We start from the raw sequence: 22,736 nt of genomic DNA, 5'->3' as shown, positions 1-22,736 counted from the left end.
GGATAATAAAAAATTGAGGTGATGTCACTCAACCACAGTGCTTGCTGGAATAAACCCTTCGGTGCTGATACTGTACCAGTAGTGAAACCACTTTCCATTGGAAAAAATCTGTAAACGTATGCATAAAATGTGTTAACAGCAGTGCAAAACTGCTCAAATATAGTTTAGTCAGCATCTTAGCATCTGTATTGAATACAATACATCACAGAATACTTGCATAAGAAGTGCAACACATTTTCTGGTCCAATTTTACAGTGCATTTTTCCCTCAAGAGTGGCATCTCAAAAGCCAAAGCCAAACCACGGCCCGGCCCCGCAGGCTGCGCTCACACAACAGCAGGCTGAGCTGCAGGCCGGGCGGCAGCGCGGCTCCCTGCGACGGAGCTCTGCGTCCGGTCGTGTAGCTGTGGAAATGCGTACTAAAACTAGAAAAGGAGCTAACGTTCAAGTTTTCAATGGTACACTGTGTGATCAACGCATCAGAATTATCCATAAACCAAACTGCCGGTAACCTCAAAAAGCCAAGGAGGAACTTCACTGTGTCTGCAACGTGAAAAGCCAACATCGTTCCAAACAGGCACACGACAAAGGAAGTGCTAAGGTCGCCAACTTCTACACTGAGTGTAACGTGAGTTTGTCATTACCATCACTGCATAAATGATTTCAAACGCAAGGATCCAGGTTAAACGTTAAATAGTGAGACCTTATTTTCACCAAAAGCTAACTGGAGAATTTCTAAATAAGAGAAGCAGAAACTGTATCCCAAACCCCTTCCCCCAGCGTTTCACAACTTCATGGTAGGAAAAACAGCCAGATACAGATGCAAAAATCTTAATATAAAAACTGTTTTACATATATTTAAATTATGTAAATTCCATAAAGTTCTTAAGACACTAATTACTAAAATTACAAAAAGATTTTCATATTGCTCTTCATGCTCAAACTCTTAGAATATTGTCATTACATCACCAAAACCGATATACATGTAGTACTTGCATAAGTAACTGAATAGAAACCCTGTTAAAACGAAATCCTTGTTGAAATCATTTATTTCCATCCAGCAGTGCCTGTTTGGAATCTGTATTTTTTTGTGTGTAATTCTTTATAGAGCTCATGCACCCTAGAATGTCACTTCAATGCTGTCCGTTGAATGGAATTTCGCTTCTGACTTCAGAGCTTTTGTTTCTTGCTCTGTTTTGTGACACCTGAGATGCTATCCATTTCTGAAATCCTCTCTCTCATGTTATTTTCACTGTATCCGTTTGCTGTCCCACTCTGCTCCTCAGAAGATTCCTCATCCATTGGGGAGGTCGATTCTCCTTTCTCTAACTTCTGCTGCATCTCTCGGAGCCTGGCAACAGCTTTGTCTATTGACATTATGCTGATGAGGTTAAAGTCATGCATGCTGACCAGGTGTAGCATAAAGTTTCGACACAAGTTCTTCTTAATTATTTTCTGTCCGTAATTTTCAACAAACAGCATACAGGCATGATTCATTTGATTGTCAGCAATAAACCTGCCAAATCAGAAACCAGCCGTTACAGCAGAATATTTTCAAAACCAAGAAGATACACGGACGAACCGAGCTGCAGGATGACTGCTCAGACTTGGACGCAGTAGCATTATTTGCAACTGCCTTGTATTCAAAGCTGCAGCACTACGAGGCACAAGAAGCTACTTTTAAACTGAACAGGCAGCTTCCCACCAAACTGGCCTTTACCAATCCCTTTCTATGCACAGAATTTAAAGTGCTTAGCAAAAAGAGTCAACCGAACACGTAACCTTGTTGTATCAAAATTAAGCTTACAGTAACATACCCGTGCTTCATAACATGAAGATTCCATAATTTCATCACTTCTTTCTCTCCTTCATTAACATCAGAGAACTCTTCAATTTGCTGGAAAGATAAAAGAGCGAGAAGAAGGACAGAAGGAAAACGTGAGAACTGCATGTAAGCTGCAAGCAGTGACAGCACGCCTACAATTAACGCGTCACCCACGCATCAGAAGTGACTGAAAATTGGAGCACTGCAGTCAGAAAGGTCAGAACAACGTTGGATCACAGACTGCCATCAATCATTTCCAGATCTTATACACACTGCTGCATTCCAGTGGCAGCACCATCTCTGTGAAGGAACACAGCCACAAGCTGCACAAAGCTTGCTAGGACTCACAGGAACTGAGCTAGCACTGCAACCGAAGACAAGAAAATACAGACTTTTTTACATCACTACTGGCAGAGCAACACAATTTTGCTGACTCCCCAAGTGAACGCATAATGTTCACAACGGATGCCCAATTTGTTCCCTAAAGCAACCGCAGAGCATCACTTAAAAACCACAATCCACCAAAAACAGCTGTGAAATAATTACAGTAATGGTTTTCTCTCGTAGCCATTCAGGGTCCTTTTCATCCTCACTGTCTACTTCCATTTCTTGTGGACGGAGAGGTAAACATGTGTCACTGTGGAAATACAAGCGATTGTGCCCACTGCTGTACGTTCGCTGCTGTTCTACTTCTCCATCTTCAGATTCCAGAAATTCAGACATACTTGCTTTTGTACGCTTTGGCCTGGCAGAATGAGAAACATTCACTGCTTTCAACCATTCAATCAAACATGCAAATACTGTTTATGGCAGTTAATTAATACAAATTATTCTTCTAAGCTCCAGTTTGCAAAACTAACAGGGTAATATCCCCCTTTAAAAGAAAAAACAAGCCTACCCATAACCCCTCTCCCCAAAAAACTGCACTAACTTTGGGGAAGACAAGGACAAGGCTGTTAAAAAAAAAAATAAATTACCTCACGATGACATAAATGCCTCGACAGATGTAAAACCAGAGATAAAGACACCATTCCTCAACAACAGTTTATTTAATCAGGAACAGCTGAACTTTAATGCCAGTGAAACGTATCACTGCTCACACACAGCTGGATTTGCAGACCTCAGCCACACGCCGCATTACGCGAGTCTGAACAGACATGCTTTCCAATCTCCCTACCTGCATACGAGTATGTGTGTGATAGGAGTTCTTTTGACTGGCCCATTGCGACTGAAGGCAAACCCAGGCTGGCGGTGGATGTCCTGCGGGTTCCCCGCGTACGAGCCATCGTAGCACTCGTTGATGGACACGTCGATCCGAGCGCCTTTCGGGTGGTACTGAAACAGATCACAGCCCGCTCAGCAGCACGCCACAGCTTCAAACAAGCGACCTTCCCAGTTCCCAGTACCTGAAACGCCCTGTCAGTAAGCTGACGTCGCTCTAGATCCCCTTTACACCACCCAAATTATGTTTAACTTCCAGAAACAAGTGACATAAAGCTTCCTTGCTCTACACTATCGTACTGTTTCACATGAATACACTCAGAATACAGCAAAGTACTAAATTAAGGACAACAGTGCTACAAGCTTGCTTAACAAGAAACCTAGAAATCAGAACATTCCTAACTAGCTACGGAGCTAAGATTTGGAATAATTTTCTGAGCAGGGGAGTGGGCCCATGAAACTACTTCATGCACACATAACAAAAAGAAAACAGAATTTATCTTCAGGATCACATTGGTAGGATTTCACCAGCATGACTAAATTTAATACTTAAAATGCCTTCTTAAAGCTTCAAGAGACTTCCAACCAAATGCAGAAGTCATTGCTTTTTACAACAGAAAAAGAATATGCTAATGCAGAAGAGGCACCTGCTGTAAGAACACAGCAGGTTTGTTTCTCACGTGAAAGGTCAACATTCACATAATTTCATGTTAAGTAAAGTCAAAGGAAGCTGCAGCAAATCCGTAGGTACGGTCCTCCAACTTAATTAGTTAGCAATGAAGTTACTGCGTCATACAATCTGCAACAAACTGTACAGCATTTCATACCATTAAACTACCACAGTGCTACTTACAACATAATTAAAGATAAATCTGCTGTGACAAAGTTTAAGGTGTTTGAGCAAACTGTACAGTTTCCGGCAGTTCAGCGTGCACCACGGGCAATGCAAGTCATCTCGGGCTTCAGTCTGCTGTCTGGTGTTGTTGTTATAAAGGAACTGATGCAAACAAAGAAAAAGCAGTGTTAGCATCAAATGAACTTCATTCATCAACCTTCCAACCAGAAAACAAAGCTGGACTTCATTTCGGGAAATCTCTACAGTAAGTTTTTGGGAACACCAGATCAGCTCACTTTACTGAGGATTCCCTTCCTCCATATGGAGGCCACCACTCCCTCCCAGATGCCCAATTTGGAACACGTCAGACATGGCCCCAAGAAGACTGATTTTTCTAAAATACTTCCTGAATAGAAACATGTGGACTGGGTCCTCCTGTGTGAATCTGGGACCTCATAGGGCACCCGTTAAGGCAACAAAAGAGAGTGTTCTACAGCCACAATTGAACCTTTCACCCAACTCAGATGTGAATGCTACAATCCCTCACAGTGTTTACACTCCTCCCCACCACCACCCCTCTTATTTCAATACCTGGTAAAATATTCGCAACTTTTGTCGAGGTTCATTTAAAACATCTCTCTCTTTTCTTGTCTGAAGGTCTGCTGGCAAGGATTCTTTCACAGCTGGAAAAAAAAAAAACCCACACGTATAAACACGCACCTCAGTTTAGGGTAAAGAGGAAAAGATGGAAGTCCCATGCAGGGTTCCCTGCTGGGAAGGGATCGAGGCACTCTGAACTTCGATGCAAGTAGCTCACATCAGCAGAAAGCCTTGGTGCTTAGTTTCTTTTACAAATCTACAGGCAAAACCACCACTTCCAAAATTATCTTCAGAGAACTCAAGAACAGCTGGTAAACACTTTCCTTTCTCCTGTTAGACGGAATTCTTTAGCTGTAGATGCCTTTGATGTCTTTTTTCCATTGGTCTGCCTTGGAAACGCGCTGAAGAATGGTGACAGCACTGGATTCAGACACCCTTGGGAAAGATGCACCAGGATCCTCTGTTCTACTTATCAGAACCTCTGATTGACACGAGTTTCCTACCATTTCCACTCCTTTCTTGGCAGTGACTGAAAGCAGCTCAAGTACCCTCCAATGCTGTGCTTTGCAGGGTGCTTTGCAATGCTGTGCTTTTCATACTACTGTATATTCCCACAGTAAGAGTCTGCCGTACTATTTTGGAAGGCAACACTGACTTTACCAGCTTACTGGAATACTCAGCTTCTCTGATGCTAAAAATGCAGGTTCTAACAGTGCATAAATAATGCAGCCATGCCACATCCCTATTCCTCCTGATTATTACGTAGTAAACCAGTACACACCTTCTATTGCTGGTCAGCAGTCACTTCCTTTCTCAAGTCTAAGCCACAAACCTGCCTAACAGATCACACAGTAGAAATTCTAAAATACAAGGAAATAGAAAACAGAGCAGAACAACTCCGACAGTGAAAGTTCAAGTACTTTCCTGCTTCTGTTGCCTTTCTCCTATCAGAAATTACTTCACAGTCACACGTTTTAAGTGTCAGCCATTTATCTATAAGGACTTATGAAAAAGTTTAAGTCTCTGCCATCCCTCGCTCAGATAAAATACTCAATTCAGAAGACAGAAATCTGCCTTTAATATTCTTGTACAAAGAAACCTTGAAAAACAGAAGTGCTAAGAGATGATTCTTCAGCACCAGGACTGAAGTTTGCTTACCTATAGTCTGAGTGGGTTTAACAGAATTGGGTTTGTTCTCTTGAGGCAGGCTTTCAGAATTCCGTGTTGCCAGAGGCTTGGCTATAGGAGCTGTAGACTTATCATTTGTGTCTCCTGTCCAACGAAGAGTAAACTGAAGTGTGGGTCCCTGAGAAAATGTTTCAAACGGGGGCAACCTCTGATGGAAAAAAAAAAAAGCAAAGACAAAACTCCCTTAGAATTGGTGTCTCTTAAGACCAGACAGTGTGCGTGTTTTCCTAAGACAAAGGTATAAATCATTGAAAAAAATAGTTGCTAACATCTGCTTTTTAATGATCTAGCTTTCCTAAACCAGGAGTTCAATTTGAACTTGTTCCCACACGTCCTGAAACAGAGGTACTGTTGCTTGTTCAGCCTATTTCATTTTCAGAGCAACAGCCGCTGCACTTTGAATTATTTTTCAGCTTTATGCAGAACATTTAAAGTGAGGACAAGTCTTTCAGCTACTAGAACAACCCATACCTTCCCATCAAGTATTGTTTCCCATGTTGCTCTTTTCTTACTGATGGGACACTCTTCCATTTCCTGCATGGCCACTTCATATTCTCCATCCAGAAGCTGCAGTCGTCTGTCAATGAGAAGCATGTCTTGTGAGTAATAAAACTAATTTTTAATTGTGTTGTTTGCTTATGAAAATGTAAAATATACATCACAATAACTAATTTTCCATGAAACTAAATGCATGTTTTCAGGCAAATTTAAATGTGTACTTCGAAATCTACAGATAGCAAGACTAAGATCTGATTGTATCTCCTGCATAGAAACGCAGTAAGAGACAGCCAACGAATTAAAGAACAAATTTAGTATTAAAGAAATCTCTAATAATTAACAGAAGCAATATTTACTTGGAATTATTACCTGTTTTTATCAAATACAGTCATCTGTGCTACAAATGTCTTTTCTCCATCTTCACGATTAGAAGAATTCCTTTTCCTTCTAGCTGGAAGCTCCTCATTGACATCTGCACACAACAACACAGCACTCAATTACTACCAAGGCACAAACGTGAATAGCAGAACAGCTTCTACACAGTTATACTGGCTGCTGCACACAACAGAATGACACAGTATTTAATGAACAGCTAAATGTCAATGGGAAGAGCACTTAGCAGCACAGCAATCATATTTTAGACACATTTGTGCATATTTACAGCCCAGTCACATTAGTCTGTTAGTATAAAGAAAGTATAAAAAGTAACACATTCTGAGGAAGTATTTGTTGGATAATCAGTTCATTCTGATGAGAGCACCCACAGCTGAGTCAGCAGTGACCAGTGTTAATGTAGGCCTAAAATCAGATCCAGAGACCACATTACATTATTCCCTATCAGCACTGTCTAACAACTTCACCATCACACATCAATACAAACTGCTGCTAAATTTACACACAGTTTCTAGCTAAAAACTACAGTTCAGCCCTATGTGGAAAAGACTGAAAACAAGTGCAAGTCAGTTCAGTCACTCTTCTGTTACTGCCTCCCCCAGGTAGGACCTACATTAACCTACATCTGATCACGACAACTACAAGATAAACCTCATAAATTAATATTGGAAGACTGAATTTACCAATGTTTTCATTAGTCTCGCCATTAATCAGTCCATTAAAATCTCTTCTTCCTGGGCGAGTTACTCTGAATAACAATGAGTAAGACTTCACCATGTGGCTGTTGCTTGGTTCAAACTCATTGCTGGAAACTGCAAGTGATGGGAAGTTGCCTGGTTTGATCTGACTGAGGTCTGGGTTTAAAGGCACCTGCTTTTTACCTGTAGGAACCTGTCTTATTGGACAACTGACATCCTGTAGGAAAACAAGAAAGCCAAGGTTTAGGTTTTTAGAATACAAAATTAATTGACATTAACTGTTACAAATTATAATTTATGGATTGTGCTGTCATCTTTTTGAAAATAAGCCTTGTAACAGGGGTAAACAAGAACAGAAGGAGAATGCCAGGTTTTAAATGAAAAATACACTTCTAAGTGTGCATAAAATTGGCAACTTTTAGCAACAGCCATCTTTCTCTAAGTGATTAAATTAATGAGACATTCTGAAAAAACTGTAGAACAGTCATTAATGCTAATTTAATTCTGTTTACTTAGAGAAATGAAATGTTTTGGTTATATATACATTCTAAGGGCTTCCTGTCTTCTCCTTCCAATATTACAAAGTGCACTTATGTGCTATCAGGGAGATAAAGACCCACTTCCCTAGGATTTATTATATTCAGTATCTCTCAGATAGATCATGGAACACTGTGAAATATTGGCAAAACAAGGCAAGATGGTCTAAGCATGAAATCTGCAACAAAACATACTTCAAAATGTTAACTCTTAAAACCACGCCGAAACAGTTCAATATTCTTAGGGAAAATATACAGTTCTCACTCTGACTTTTCCCTTTTGGGTTAAAAGTTATGGTGTGCATTACCGAGCCACCCATAGCTGTGAGGGTGATCTGTCAGCTGGTGTGAAACATAGCTAAAGCAGAAAGAGAAGGGATGAAAACTCTGTATGATTCATAGTAGCTAAAATCTGCAATTACTGAGATGGTCAGTGCATAAACGTGGGTACAGAAAAAGCAGAGAAAGACAAGACTTGAGACTTACAATGAGTGAAATTCAACGAAAATAAGGTGGGAGGCCTTTGTAAAACTTCCACTTATTTCTCAGTAAACAGAGAAAAAAAAGATTTATGTATTTGCTTCTGAAGAAGCCACTGTTCAGTCAGCAGAAAACAATTATTGACGAGTAGGTAAACACTAAATCAATCTCAACAGAAACATAATTTCACCATTAGCTTCTTTTGTGGCAAAGGTAATGAGACATTCCAGAATCACAACCACGCTTTGCTCTGCCGCACGTTAACAGTTTCCAAGCCACTCCTACCTTTCGTTTCTTGTGGCAGACTTTCACAAGCAGTACTTCCAGGGTTACAGAATTTTGTTCATTCTCTGAGTTTTGTGATGGCTTATCTAAAGAGAAGAAAGTATTTTAAGCTCTGAAAAAGTAAGAGAGCTGTTCAGTGAAGTACATCAATGTACTTTTGAGCCATAGCTACACTCAGGCACAAAGACTCCAGTTGATTCTAAGTGTCAATTCTCCCCATATTCATTCCAAGTTCCCACTTTAGAACATATCCTACCTAATAACTATTTACAGATTAAAAACATCTTTAGCATCTAATGGCACACTTACTCTTGGTTTCCTTTGAAAATAATTCTAACTTTTGTCACAAAAACACAACCAGAAAAAAAAAAATACAAGCTTCATTTCTGGAATCAGAGTCACAGAGATGAGTGTGAAGACGACCCCCGAAACAGCAAACTGCATGTGAACAACCAGGTGCTAAGGGGAAAACCTGAACGAGTTTCATGCGCTCCAGGTGAGAATTCTGGTAGCTGATGTGGAGTTGCCGGCAGTTTTATGAAAAAATGGATTTTTTTTCAATTTTAAACACAAGATACATTGGAAAACTTTTCTTAGAAAACACAAATTCAGAATAAAAAAGCCTCTGTACTCTCTTGAAAGAATTTCCAACGTATCTTTCTATCCAGATAAACGAGTGTATCAGTTGTGAGCTTCCTTAACTTACATACTTTCTATATTTCCTATTTGCTGCAGTGCATACTGTGTGTATTAGCAATGGTCAATGGACAAGCACTGGACACGCTCCTGCTACATGCAGTCCTCTCTTGAAATGCAAGTTTGGAATGAAAGTTAACAATACAGAAGCCAACAAATCCAGTAATGTATCAAAATTCTCCTATAGCCTGCATCTCTGTAGGGCTATCCAGTATAAGAGCAGTGAGAAAGGCAAGGCCTGTCAGCACTACAGAGCAGCTACTGACCCAGAGGCAGTTCCCTGTGTCAGGTTTAACGCCATGGAGTTTCCAAATGTGATCTTTCTGGAATGAAAGACTGGAAGCAGCTTTTACACCCAAGGAGCAATATGCAACTCAAAATATTTACAAATGAAAAAAAAAAACAAACAGAAATACCACTTAATTTTAATGTATAAACAGGTAATATTTTTCAGGGAAGTAAAAAGACAGGGAATTTACCAATGCCTACAGAGCATAAAGCATGTAACTTCTGCTTTCGTTATGGGAACGGAACCCTTCATTCTGGTCAGGGAAGTCCAATATTCTGATTTTGAGAGGTAATGCCTTACGTGCATGAAAGACAATAAAATGATTGTAAGTCACTGGTAAATGATTGCAGTCACTCTCAGTCTCTGACATGACTTTGCCTGATTTCTAGGCTCTACCTGATATGATTTGCTCTCACATTTGTGCCTTGGGGGAAAAAAAGAGAACCACAAAACCAGAGCACTGAATCTGCTGACCAGTTCCAGTTCTGGAGCTTTCTTGGTGGTAGGCTGTGTTTTTTTTAACGATACTTCAACAACACAGTTCCATAAAATCATTTTCGTCAGGAACTCTTTCCTCAAGGTCTATTTCAAGGTTGAATGGATGATGGCAAAGTCACTGTTTTGTCTAAAAACCTGGAGGGCTTATCTGCTTAACATTACAGACACACTAAAACATATTCAAAGCTCACACTGAAGTCCTGTAACTAGTGGGACAGATAGAGAATAAGTAAGTTAAAATCGGCTTCTAAGCAGCAGAGATTGTAACACATCATTTAAATATTCCTCTCAGTGACCTACATGAATTTCAAACTCGTACACGTTAATGGTGTAATGAGTGAAGCAAACATACCATTTTTATGGAAGAAACCAGTAAACGTAAGTTGCAAATGAGCAGACAAGCTAAGAGAAAGAGAAAGGATATGTTAGAACAAGAAGAATTTTTCCACACAGCAGCCCCCACTCACTGTTTCAGCTCTAACCATAATAATGGAGTCCTTTCCTTTAACTGCTTTGAAAAACTGCTTGGAAACAGCACCCATTAAGTTGCAGTGAATGCAAAGCTATAGACCAGTCTTCTCTTTAAAGACTAACTTTATTTTATGACTTGACAGTGAGTAAAACGGAGGAAAGGCAGGGGTTTAAAAGGATGCTGTGTGAAGACGTGAGATGCTGCCACCACAGGCACGTGGGTGCTCCCCAGGCATCTGTCAGCACAGGTCAGTTTAATGGAAGCTGCCTAGAAACAATTTGTTTTTTTTCCCCACACAACTACAAACACAGGCTTAAGAAGGGCATGTATACAGTTGTATAAACCCTCAACATTACAACCAGCACACATCACTCAACTCAACATTTTGGAATCTATGTTTCAATAGCAGAGTATGTTTGTTCTACCAACTACTCTATCACCTTAATTTTGTCAGCCAAAAAGCCTTTCAACTCAGGCCCACAAACACAAACATGTATATATATATGCACAACATTACCTGTGAGATTCTTGTTCTCCCTTCATTTTCTCTACTTTTGATAACATATCATCTACTTTGAACGTTTTCCTGTAGAGAAACAGGAAGAGAAGAGTTTGAGCATAGTCACTTTCCCCATAATATTTAACAAGCTGTATTCAGTCTGAACTTTGACTTGATTATTTATCAAGAACTATACATGTAATTTTAGCCTTCCATTTACAAAGAACCCATTTTTGGAAATTTTCAGCTGTACATTATGCACATACATTACAGGAATACCACCATAGTACAGCTTTTCAAGCAGTAGAAACATAGCACAAATAATTAATTAGACCTTTGACAAGTAATATGGCTGCTCATAGGAAGTGCCTTTGAGCTGAATATTAAACCTTGCTATGGATGTGTCTAATGGCATCCCAGCTTAGCTCAAACAAATCCTCCTGCTTTAGTGACACTTAACACAATCAGAAGCGTTCAAGTAAACTCTCTCCAGTCACTGCTATTTTCATCTTGACCAAATCATGAAAACCATTTAAAATCCTATCTGAGCAAAATAGAAACCTAATGAGAGAAGACTTTTCCTCCACAAAGTTGCATTAAGTAGACACACACACAAAGCACACTGAATTTTGAACCTACTTATGGCGCTCACTCGCAGGAAATGCAGGGGCAAATCATGACAGAATGTTGTAGAGAAGAACCACGCCAAATCATTTCAACATCAGTCTGTCTGTGCTTCTATATTCAGCCTGTTTACTACATATGCACCATTTAATAGCCATAGTTAAATGAAGTTCACACACGAACATCAGTTACTCCATAGTTTCTGGAATAATCTTTCCATTTCTCTTTATGGGAAAACTGATGTGTGGAGCCAAAGGCCAACAGGAAGCACAAAGCCAGTGAGGGCATCCTTCCTTCACATCTTACACCAAGAACTGCTCCAGCCTGCATGTAATACTTGCAAGCACTAAGAATTCAAAAAGAAGAATGACGCGTTTCCAAATGTCAAAGTCAAGGTAGGCAAAATAAAATACATCATAAAATCTTTCAGAAAAAGAGTAAAAATGGCAAAGAAACACAGCAAAACCCATTGAATCAAATTTGCTGCATTCGAAGGTAACTTCTAAGAGCAGAAGGAAGTACAGCGTAACTGTTTTCATGCATGAATAAAGAACACAGTCACTTCAGAGACAAAACTGAGCTTAGAGCAGCCCTTAACACCTCGGGTTGTAAGGCAGCATTTACTTGTGGTAAGAATATGTTCATTTTACACATTCCTCTCACCACCCACTCTCACTCCTATCCAGTGCAGCAATAATTAACAAAGTATTAGAAGTTGCATCCCAGTAGCATGCCAATAAATAAAAACACTCCATTATCAAAATGCTGTATGGAAAGCATTTGTTCCACCTACATCGTTTGGTAGAATACGAAAGTAACTCTGACCCACGGGCCATTTCAATCTTCCATTAGGCACCAATTTACCAAAGCACACAGCCCAAGCTGTGCTCATTAGCTACTGCCCATCAGCATCTCCTTATACTTGAAGCATCCTGGCTGTTCCAAATAGCAGTCTCCATATTAAACCTCCACCAACAGCAATGGAAAATTCCTTGGTAAAAATACAGTTGTAGTTCCTTACTTCCCACTGATAAACTTTGGGATTTTTCTCAGATTATTGTAGGGCTGGTTATAAGAGATGTGGAGGGATAATTATCATTGAAATAGTTAATTTGCATCAAGTTTGGTGATAACTTTGTTGTTTTTACATACAACATTGTTGATCAAAATGGCCATCAAAACAACGGCCAGGAATTGAAGAATGGCCAAATTACTGTCTTAGAGGGAAAATAAATAAATAGGCCTGTATTGTAAAGGTTAATGTAAACAGACCAAGAATGATGAGCTCCAGAAGATACTTCTTTGCAACCAGAACTCTCCCAACGTTTTTACCGTACTGAAGCAAGGTACATAAATCTTTCCAAACAAGCTGCAGTAAAATCTTCCACTCTAGTTTGGGTATTTTCCCTCTTCTAAAACCTCTTAATGATTGAAATGGCTGCTAATCTGCCAGTTATGAATCAAAACCCAACCTAAAATCACACTTCAGGAACAGGGTGCCGTGGGCACTAAAATAACTCCGTATGTTTCAGAGACAAACTAAGCTGTTGGTGCTGCTGAAATTGAACTGGAATTTGGAGCAGTGGACAACACAACGTACATGCACAGTATCACTTGTTTCCCAGCAACGACAGCAAACACTCACAGAAACAGAGTAAGATTCAGGTAAAAGATCACATGCATTTCAATCAACTATAAATTAAAATAAGTACTAAGCAAGAACAACTTCCTGTTGCACAATTCTAGTTTAAGGAAAAAAAAACAACAGACACGAGAGCCACCTGAACACTTTCTCCTTCCAATTTGGCCATGCCCTACTTTAAAAGATGCAAACAATCCACTTTGGTAACTTCTGTAAGAAAAAGCAGCAACTTCAAGAAACAAATCTGATCAAAAGATAAGATGCAAGCAGTGTCAGTCCTGAAGCTGCACGTTATTGATGCCATTGTAATAAAATAGCGGGAACATTGAATTAAGCCCAAGTGACCTAAGGATGCTAAGTATAGCCTCTTTAAGTTGATTTAAATGTCACAAATTCTATTGCTCAACGGATCATTCAAAAGTTACCTTGCTTAGACACAAATACAGCATAAAGCAGAATTGTCTGCAAAATCTGATTGCTGCAATTTCTTGTGTTCATTATCAACTACTTCTGTCCCACAGCAACTGGTACAGTGAGAACTTCCCTATTAAAACACGACCTGTTCAAGCTACAAAAATAATCCCAAATGTAGCAAAGGAATTTCTGTGAGAGGAAGAAACTGAAGGGACTTCGCAGTTCTACAAACAACACACACCAACACATGTACTTCTCATGCTGCAATACTTATGTCTTTTAGGCTACTGACATGCAGCTCTAACACTCATAGGACATTAGCAACGATTTGGCAATGCCAAAACCAAAGCCGGTTGCTCAGACAGGTGCAGTTCAAAGCAACCTTTTTAAAGTTCTGGATGGATCTTTTGTGAAATGCTACAAATTAACCTCATTCGTTTTTCACCTGGTTAAAACAGTTACAGGAAATAGCAGTGGTTTCTTCTAATCCTAAATAACAAAAGGGACATAAGGGGATTTTGCTTTTTTAGTTCTTTTGATTTTTTTTTTTTTAATTTATTTTCTTTTTTTAAAAAGCTCACAGTTTAAATATTCATGATTAAGCATCACTGATTTCTTAAGCCCAGATGCTAAACAGCTTTTAGTTAATTTATTTACTTTTAAGAAATTCAGTCCCAAAACAAAGCAGACATGGATAATTTCGATGAGGATTCTGCAGTCACAACGCAGTCCTCCCCACAGCAGAAATCACAGCTATAAGAATCACACGTGCTTCACAAGGCAGAAAAACTCGTTGGCTTTAGAAATAACTGCAAAGCGATCATCAAATTTTTTGAAGTTAACATTCAGGATTACTTTTCAAAATAGTTGCTTTACCTTTTGATATTTGTTCGGGAGTTTCTGTGGGACATGTAAGTAAGAGTTCTGTGCAAAAATATCGGCTGCGGGAAAAGAAATGAGAAAGGTTAAAGGCTTTATTAGCTTGCCACAAGTCCAAAGTAAAAGTGATAAAAACCCGATTACTCACTGCTATGAGATTCCGGGTCCGTAGAAATCTGTATATCTGTGTTGGTTCTGAGAAAAAGAAACAGGTATTATCCACCATGCCTTAAACCTCTACTACAACAGCCTTTAACGATGCGACAGTATCCCACTTAACACATTATTTGTTCTTAACGATGATCACAGAAGTGGCAGTTTAAGCACTGCATCACCATGTCTAAATAACTCCGAGTAAACAAGTCATTATTCTACCTACTGTAAAACACAAAGTGCCTCCTTGTTTAAGCTACCAGAAACCCTTAGCAACGACTCACGCAACTACGACTGCTCCTTCTCTGCAGAACTCGCTTCTTACAGACTTTACATCATAGGAAGGCAGAAAGAAGGACACAAACATAGAGCAATTTGTTGCTGAAGAGGTAAGTTTTCTTTGCCGAGTTAATGATCATGTCTCATTTTTCATCCTGGCCAATGCACTGAGGTCACTCGCACAAGGTACCAAAACAAGAGCAGGGAGTGACCACTGACAGTGATGCATTACAGATCGTTTAAACGAAGAAATTAACTTCAAAAACCTTAAATACGAATTGAGCCAGAAAAATGTTGGTTCTGGTAAAGCAGTTACTGTTCCAGTGACTGATGGGTAACAGAGCTGTACTCCACACTGACGTGACAGTGCAGCACCATCTAAAACAGACCTAACAACCGAAGTTCAGAAGAGCAACACTTGCTTACAGAAAAGGAGACCTACGGTTAAGTTTTAACCAATTAAGTTAGATCGGGATGAAAAGCTTTGCATCAGGTTATATCTTAAAAATTTAAACTAAATTGAAAAGTACTCATTTTAGAATGAAATGGAAGTCACCTTCATTAGGTAATGTCAGCAGGAAGCGTGGAAGCGACTTGTAAAACAAATGGAGAGCAGGAGGCAGTGAGCAGCAAATGCCTGCATGCCTGTGCTAAGGCTGCTAGCACTGCAACTGCTTCCCATGTAACAGAACCAAACAAACATAGATATATACATACAGAAACAGTATTTCACTCTTCAACTACTGCCAAGGTCTTATTTTTAATCGCTGAAAACCTGGTTTTGATTTACAGAATTTTGATATTAGAAGTGAAAAAGGCATCATGTGATCCTCATTCATTTTTAGATATGTTTGAGTCTCATTTCTACATACGTGAACATAAGACCCCAAACAACCAATCGTTAGGGAGGTGCATTATTATTGAGAAGGAAATGGTACAACAATCTCAGTATTTTAGAAGTCCAATGAAAACCAGTAGAATTGGATTTAAAGCAAAGTAGAAACTAACATCATCATGACATTTGTATTTTGCAAGATAGTAAAAGAGGACATTAAATGGAAAGAACAGAAAGGAACCATCCGCTTCAGCTGAAAGTGAAAACACTGAGCAGCACAGCTTTGAAAGAAGCACCTTAATTTAGTTCTTAGTCTCCAAAAAAATTGGTGATATCATTTAGAAAGGTACAAAAACATCAAATTGCATTCATGACAATGTGTGTAACTTAAAAGACAGCGTGCTGCTGCTTCAACTTCAGCCTTTCAACCAGGAAAAGTCCATGCCACGCTTCTCACCCTGCTAGCAGACATGTGTTTCAGAAGTCCATACTTCTCAGCAAAAGCCTAAAATAAATCTTTATCTTTTTCCAGCACGTGACCTCGCAAAGGGACAAAAACACTCAACCCGAATGTGATTCAATGCCACGTCTGTCAGGATTTCTTAACCCACAATTTACTTCCTGCAGGTTCTCCACGACATCCACAGCACAGCATTAACCCACTGCGACACAGTCCAGCCCCACCTGCACCGCTCCTTCCTCTGCTGACAGATGGGGGAGAAAAGTGACATCGTCCCCCAAACCTCTGACACAGCTCACACCTCCTGCCTGCAGCCCGACCTATTTGCAGCACGGCACTCATCGATCATACAGCTCCTTTACTAAGAGTGAGGTTGAAAGGATGCGGCGTGAGGAAGGCTTTGATACAACACCAGAATCTCCAGCGCTTTATCAAACGCTGTCACTGTCTGTAGCAAGCAAGTGCGGGCGGTGACAGCACCGATCCCAGAACCTCATCACGCATTTAGTGGGACACTGAAAACTTCCTTCCGCTCCTGCCCCAGGAATCACGCAGCACACCGCACGCTTATAGCCGCTCTAAGCTTTTCAATCAGATTGCCGTAAATAACTTTCTGATGTTTCCAAGGGGAATCCTCCTCCTCCTCCTCTCTCCCATCGCTGCCGCAGGGTGATGCCCGGCTCCCGAAGGTCGATTTCTAACACGCGATCCCGATCGGGGGACAGCGGTTACCAGACAAAGAGACGCCCCGTTCAGCGGCACGGCGCACCATCCGTCGCCCCGCGCCCGTTCGGAGGCCCGCGAAGCTCCGGGGGGCGCCGGCCCCGCTCAGCCCCCGCCGCCCCGAGCGGAGGAAGCCCGGCAGCCGCACCGGCCCCAAGTTCCCGGCCCCGTCGCTCGGCTCCCGGCCCCGCGCTTCCGCCCGAGCCCCGCCGGGCCCCCCGCCTCCCCCGGCAGAGCCCCCCTCCCTCCCTCAAGCGTGTTTACCCCCGGAAGCCCCTCAGCCCTCCCCTCCTCCTCCTCCTCTCCTCCCGCCCTTTCTGCCGCGGCCCCGGCCCCGCTCCCGCCCCCGGCCCGGTGCTCACTCTCGAAGGCCTGAAGAAAGAGCTCGTGGTCGGCCTGGATCTGCTCCATCTTCGGCTTCTTCACGGGGGGCAGCGCGGCCGTCGTCGCCGCCGCCGCCGAGGAGGCCGAGGAACCGCCCGAGTAACCGCTTCCTCCGCCACTGCCGCCTCCTCCCGCCGCCCCACCGGATTTACCGGCCGGAGCCGCCGCCGCGGCGGAGCCCACGAACCCTCCGCCTCCGCTGCCGCTGCCGCCGCCGCCGCCGCCACCAGCAGCAGCAGCAGCAGCACCGCCGCCGCCGCCGCCGCCGCCGCCGCCGCCGCCGCCACCTCCTCCTCCTCCTCCTCCTCCGCCGCCGCCGCCTCCACCTCCTCCTCCGGCCGCGCAGCCGGCAGAGCCCGAGCTGGGCCCCGCGCCTCCACCGTGCTTCTGAGGAGCCATGGGCCCGGCCCCGAGAGCGCCCCGGCGGGACGGAGACCGAGCGGGGAGGGAGGGAGGGGGCGGCCGGGGCGGGTGGGCGAGGAGGGGGGAGGGGAAGCGCCGAGCTCCAACTCCTCTAAGTCTCCTCCGCTCCGCTCTCCTCAGCGCTACGACCAGCCGAACCCGACGACCACGACGCGCCCGCCTCCGCCACTCTCCCATTGGCTCCGAAGATGGCGCCGCAGCGCCCAATTGGCCGGCGCCGGGCCCGCCCCCGCGTGACGCACGGATGGTTCTGGAAGAGTTTGGTTGGTCGGTGCGGCTCGCCGCTTGGCGCTTCTCCCCTCCCCCTCCTTTGAACTGAATTCGCGGGAAAGGGCCGCTCGCCCTCTGGCGCGGGGCACGCTGGGTAAAGCGGGCCGCCTCCGCCTGGCGCCCGCCCCGCCGCCCGGCCCTCAGCGTTGCACCGCGGTTCCGGCGCTCGGCTGGGCGCTCCGTTCTCGCTATGCTTCCGCGGCCGCCCGGGGTGCCACTGCCCCGTTCACACGAGGCGACCCGCCGCAGCCCTGAGGAGCCGGCTCGGTCCGAGCCTCCCGTTTGGTGACAGCCGGCATCGCTTCATGTGGTAAAAGTGGCCGCGCTGCGTCGGAGCGGAGGTGTGGCTGCTGCGGAACCTTCACCCTCAGCCCTGGGGTTCCTTCAGAGGGGAGGAGGCGCGGTGTGAACGAGGCTGAGGCAAAACGTCTGCCTGGCGCCCTCCAAACCGCTCAGCGGCGCGCGGCCCTCAGAGCGGCTGTCCCACGGGCACGGCTGCCCCGTCCCACCGGTCCTGCTGTCCCCGCCGCTCCGTTTGCTCTCCACAGAACTTTCCCTCCCACGTGCGAAGCGCGGCGCTCTGAAGCGATGACGGGCGGGAAGCGAAGCTCGGCCGGGGCCGGTGGTGCTGTAACTGCCTCACGTTATCGGCGGGGCGCTCAGCTGACGTTTGTCGCTCGTCTGTGCTTTAATGAAATGTCGGTTCGCGTACCCACACACACGTGGGTAACTGTCGTTATTGGCTATTTATGTTCCTTTTGTGCTCTATCTTGCGTAGTTTTGCTTGTTGTACTTGAATATTTATTGTATATGTCTCTAATTACCTCTTGCTTATTTTTTTATCTGCTACTAAAAATCTACATTTTGAGTTTTATATATACATATATCTGCACTAATTTCTGTGCACTTCTTTAAGTTCATCTTTGCCACCTTTTCACCTGCATTCTCCCTTTTTTTGTACCTCCAAAAAAGTTATATTTATTAAAGATTACGTTACACACCTTATCCTGTTCATCATCACAGTCTTTGCTTAGTATTGCAGTTTCTTAGTCACACAGTCACTCCCCAGCCTGTTCATTGCTGCTGCTGAATGTACCTTCAGTCACCTTCTGGCAGCAGTAAGCTCCTCAGAAACGTACATGTAGCTTCTCTCATAACACCAGGGGACTTCTTGCTAATGCTGGTGTTGCACTGGGTGTCTGCCAGTCTTCCGTCAGCATAAATAGCCACAGAGCATCTCCAGGTGATCAAAGGCTGATCTTGCGGCCAGTGATGCGCTGTGCCAGTCAACTTGGTGAGAGAAAGACTCCTGAATGTTGTGTATCTACAGCTGTTCCTGGAAGTTGTTCACTGCCTGTCATCTATCCCTGTTTCCTGCCTGCTGTTCATGTGCCTCTGCTGCTTCTGGTGGTGCATCCTTCTCAATTTCAGAACCAGGAGGAGGAGCCAGAGGGCAACTTTCCAGACGGGAGTAAGATAATTAGGTAATTAATCTCTGGTGCTGGACTGAGACCCGCCTGCGAAAAGAGAAACTAAGCATGAGGCATTAGCCTTGGGTGTGGTGGGACAGTGCAACAAAGTTGTGTATGTGTGAGCCCTCGGGAGTCATAGCAGTGACTGCCAAATTTAAAAGTTTTAGTCGTTTGAGCTTCTTTTTCTTGGTTTGTAAAATACTCCTTTTCAGAAGGAAAAGGCCGTATTTAGCAAATGACTGCAAAATCAGCAAAAGCATTTGTTATAAATAAGAAGATATCCTAATATAATGCAAAAGAAAAAAAAAAGGCCAGTTTCAGAAGGCTAATGTGATAAATTAAATAATTTATAAAAATAATGTGATAAATTAAAGCAACAGTCATTTGCAAACAAGGTGTGTTCTTGGACTAAATGTCTGGTAGTGAAAGCAGAAATAGTTGGCAGAATGTTTTCATGATATGTCAGAGTTCATGGCTCAGAATGGCCAATCCTGTCATATTTTCCTGTACCAATACTGGGATTTGCATTTTATATCTGAAAGATCACATTTGTTTTCGGCTGATTGAATGCACATGCTACTTCTAAATCTTTTTCATAAGATTTACTGCCATGTACTTACTCAGCATTCCTGTCATTCCAAAAAGCTGAAGTGCACCAATTTTATACCAATAGAGTACCTCTTCAGATATGTAGGAAAACAACCACACATGGGCTATTTCACTTCAGGATTTTTTTCTTTATTTCATAGTTACATGCTTTTCTTGCTTGTCTGTGATAATTCTACTGTTCTCCCTACATCTTTAAACCTGTCCATCTAGAAATGGTAGAAATGAACAGATACAATCACACAGGTGGCTGTGAGCCCTGCAGAAGGGCCCTGTCATTAAAGCAGATACACACGGTCAGAGTTACTACTACGTATCTGTTTCTCTTTCCTGATAATTTTACATATAAATTTGGAACAAAAGAATAGTGCTGAATATAAACTTACTGTCAAGCATTAAACATTTGCTTGCTGATTCAGGCCATCATGTAAGCCACTGCCAGTGTTCATTAGGGAGTGCTACGACGTCTCACTGGTACGGAACTGAAACTTGCCACGCAGGGTGTTGCTGAGAATAACAAATCCAGAGTGAGTGTTCTGGGCAGCTGTGTTTCAATCCCATGTAATCGTGATCACGTTGACTGCGATTCAAGGGCATTCGGCTCCTCTTCTGTAGCTGCATTCTTTATGCTTTCAGGTTCTACTTACTGTCTCTCTGTTCAGCCCACCAAGACCCACCAGAAGTGAGCATCAAAATTAAAACTAGTACATTTGGAAGGTATATGTCCTGCTGCTGATTTGCTGTGCTCCAAAATACAGATCTGTTTCACTGGCATTTCTTTCTTCCTTTTTCTTTCCCTTAAGCCCCTCAAGTGAGTTTTGCTAGATGCAGAAGTTTCACCTGCAGTAATTCATTCTTCAGTTCATATTCTTTATCTTCAGTCTGATTCACATTTGATTAGCAATAACAGGCCACAGATATAATTAGATAAACTAATCTTCACTATGTACTTGGAAAGCAGAACTCAACTCCCACACAGTGCTCTCCCTGTCTCTTGTGGACGGTGAAAGGGTAGGTGATATTTCAACTAGAGGAAGAGAGTTGCTCCAGCCCTCTGGGTAATGGTGTGAGAATGGGTAGGCGGGGTGCGGAGTATATTTAGGATGGCAGGATCATATTGCAGTTGGGGTGGTAGCTGGGAGTTTGCTTTCCTGCATGTTAATGTCTAGTGCTGCCCTGTTTTTGTAAGCAGAGAACTAAAAAAAGAAAATGAACTTTACTGTAAGGAAAATCTTTACTGAAGCGTGGCAAAAAGAAGAACTAAGATCTTACATAGCAATCCCAGTATTCTAATGTATAGCTATGAATGCAGCATGCAGGAAGATTGGCAGAGCAGCCACTTGTGATTCTCATTCACGTGTTTGGCTGAGGACTGCTTTTGTACAGAGCTGTTCAAATGTATTCCAGGAGCACAGTGCTCAGGCAGCCGGGCCCTGGGGGAATCTGAAGGCACCCACAATGCCCAGCTTGCAGTCAGCAGGTTGCTTACTTGTCTCGAGTTATTGAAGAGAATGAGAAGTGAATGCACACCATGTTTCACACACTAGGTCTCATCTTCGGAATTCCTACTATGAAAAAAGAGTGATAATTATTCTTCCTTATTGCTAAGTAGCAATGCGTGCTCAGGACTTGTTTCTCAGAGTTCTCTTAGTGATATTTTAATACAATTTTAATGATTCATCTACCGAGAAATTTATTTCTTGATTCTCAGATAATTATTTGGTTTTGCTTGATGAGTTTTTAACAGTAATATGTTTCTTCAGAGTTTAGATACTGGACTATAAAAACTAAAGAATTGTTACAAAAGCATTGCGAAAAGCACAGCTCCAGTTTATTATTTTGGTCTAGAAAGGTAGGAGACCTCTTAGGATAATTTAACTGTAATTATTTAAGTATTTAACTGTAAGCCCACAAATCCAATAACAGCAGAAGCGTTCATTACCAAAAAATTCACAAATGTGAAGCTTATCTAAACTTTTCATGGAAAAGTGAGTGTGTTATCAGAGCTTTTACGTGTAGGGCTTGCTTCAGATGGCATCTATAAGAATTTACTCTGTTTTTTGAACACTGCTCAAGATTGCTTATACTGTAGTCTATAATGTGAATTAGCCATATTTGCAGAAATAGTTTTACTGGCTGTTGCTAGGACTGTGGTGGAAGCAGTTTCACCATGCTAAATAAAGCTCCACATGAGGAGATGAGAAACACAGCAGGAGGCAAATTGTGACCAACAATGATAAACTGCCAATCCTAATCCCACTTTTTGGATGGAGAAACAAATCTTTATCTGGCGTAATTTATGCTCTTTGGTATGTCATCTTCATTGACTCTTTCAATGTAAAAGATCAAGATTTTTCTGTAAGGAAATTCTGTATTTATTTGCCTTGTCTTTTGTTGTTGTTGTTGTTTTCATGTGTCACCCAAAACTGTGGCACAGTTTTACCTTTTGAACCTAAACAGACCTGGGAGATGAAGATTAGCAAGACTCCACTCTTTAGAGCTCTTGCAAAACTACTAAATAAAAATGTGTGTGCAAGAAATAATATTAAATGAGAGCTCA

The 22,736-nt window shown here is 42.5% G+C and overlaps 1 protein-coding gene across 1 annotated transcript; it reads right to left on the bottom strand.

The window, feature by feature from the left end:
- Nucleotides 1-1,169: 1,169 nt before the first annotated feature.
- Nucleotides 1,170-17,804, bottom strand: SUZ12 (SUZ12 polycomb repressive complex 2 subunit; the record flags this gene model as incomplete). Its single annotated transcript, XM_079544320.1, has 16 exons — nucleotides 1,170-1,515; nucleotides 1,817-1,896; nucleotides 2,371-2,569; nucleotides 3,002-3,159; nucleotides 3,899-4,042; nucleotides 4,472-4,563; nucleotides 5,639-5,816; nucleotides 6,140-6,245; nucleotides 6,536-6,638; nucleotides 7,243-7,474; nucleotides 8,559-8,644; nucleotides 10,394-10,443; nucleotides 11,031-11,099; nucleotides 14,569-14,633; nucleotides 14,720-14,766; nucleotides 17,384-17,804. The coding sequence occupies 16 exons, from the start codon at nucleotides 17,802-17,804 to the stop codon at nucleotides 1,170-1,172; spliced, it is 2,376 nt and encodes a 791-aa protein (XP_079400446.1).
- Nucleotides 17,805-22,736: the final 4,932 nt, after the last annotated feature.

The sequence above is a fragment of the Tetrao urogallus genome (genome assembly GCF_951394365.1).
Source record: "Tetrao urogallus genome assembly, chromosome: 18".
In the NCBI taxonomy this organism is placed as follows: Eukaryota; Metazoa; Chordata; class Aves; order Galliformes; family Phasianidae; genus Tetrao; species Tetrao urogallus.
This window is presented reverse-complemented; position numbering and strand designations above follow the sequence as displayed.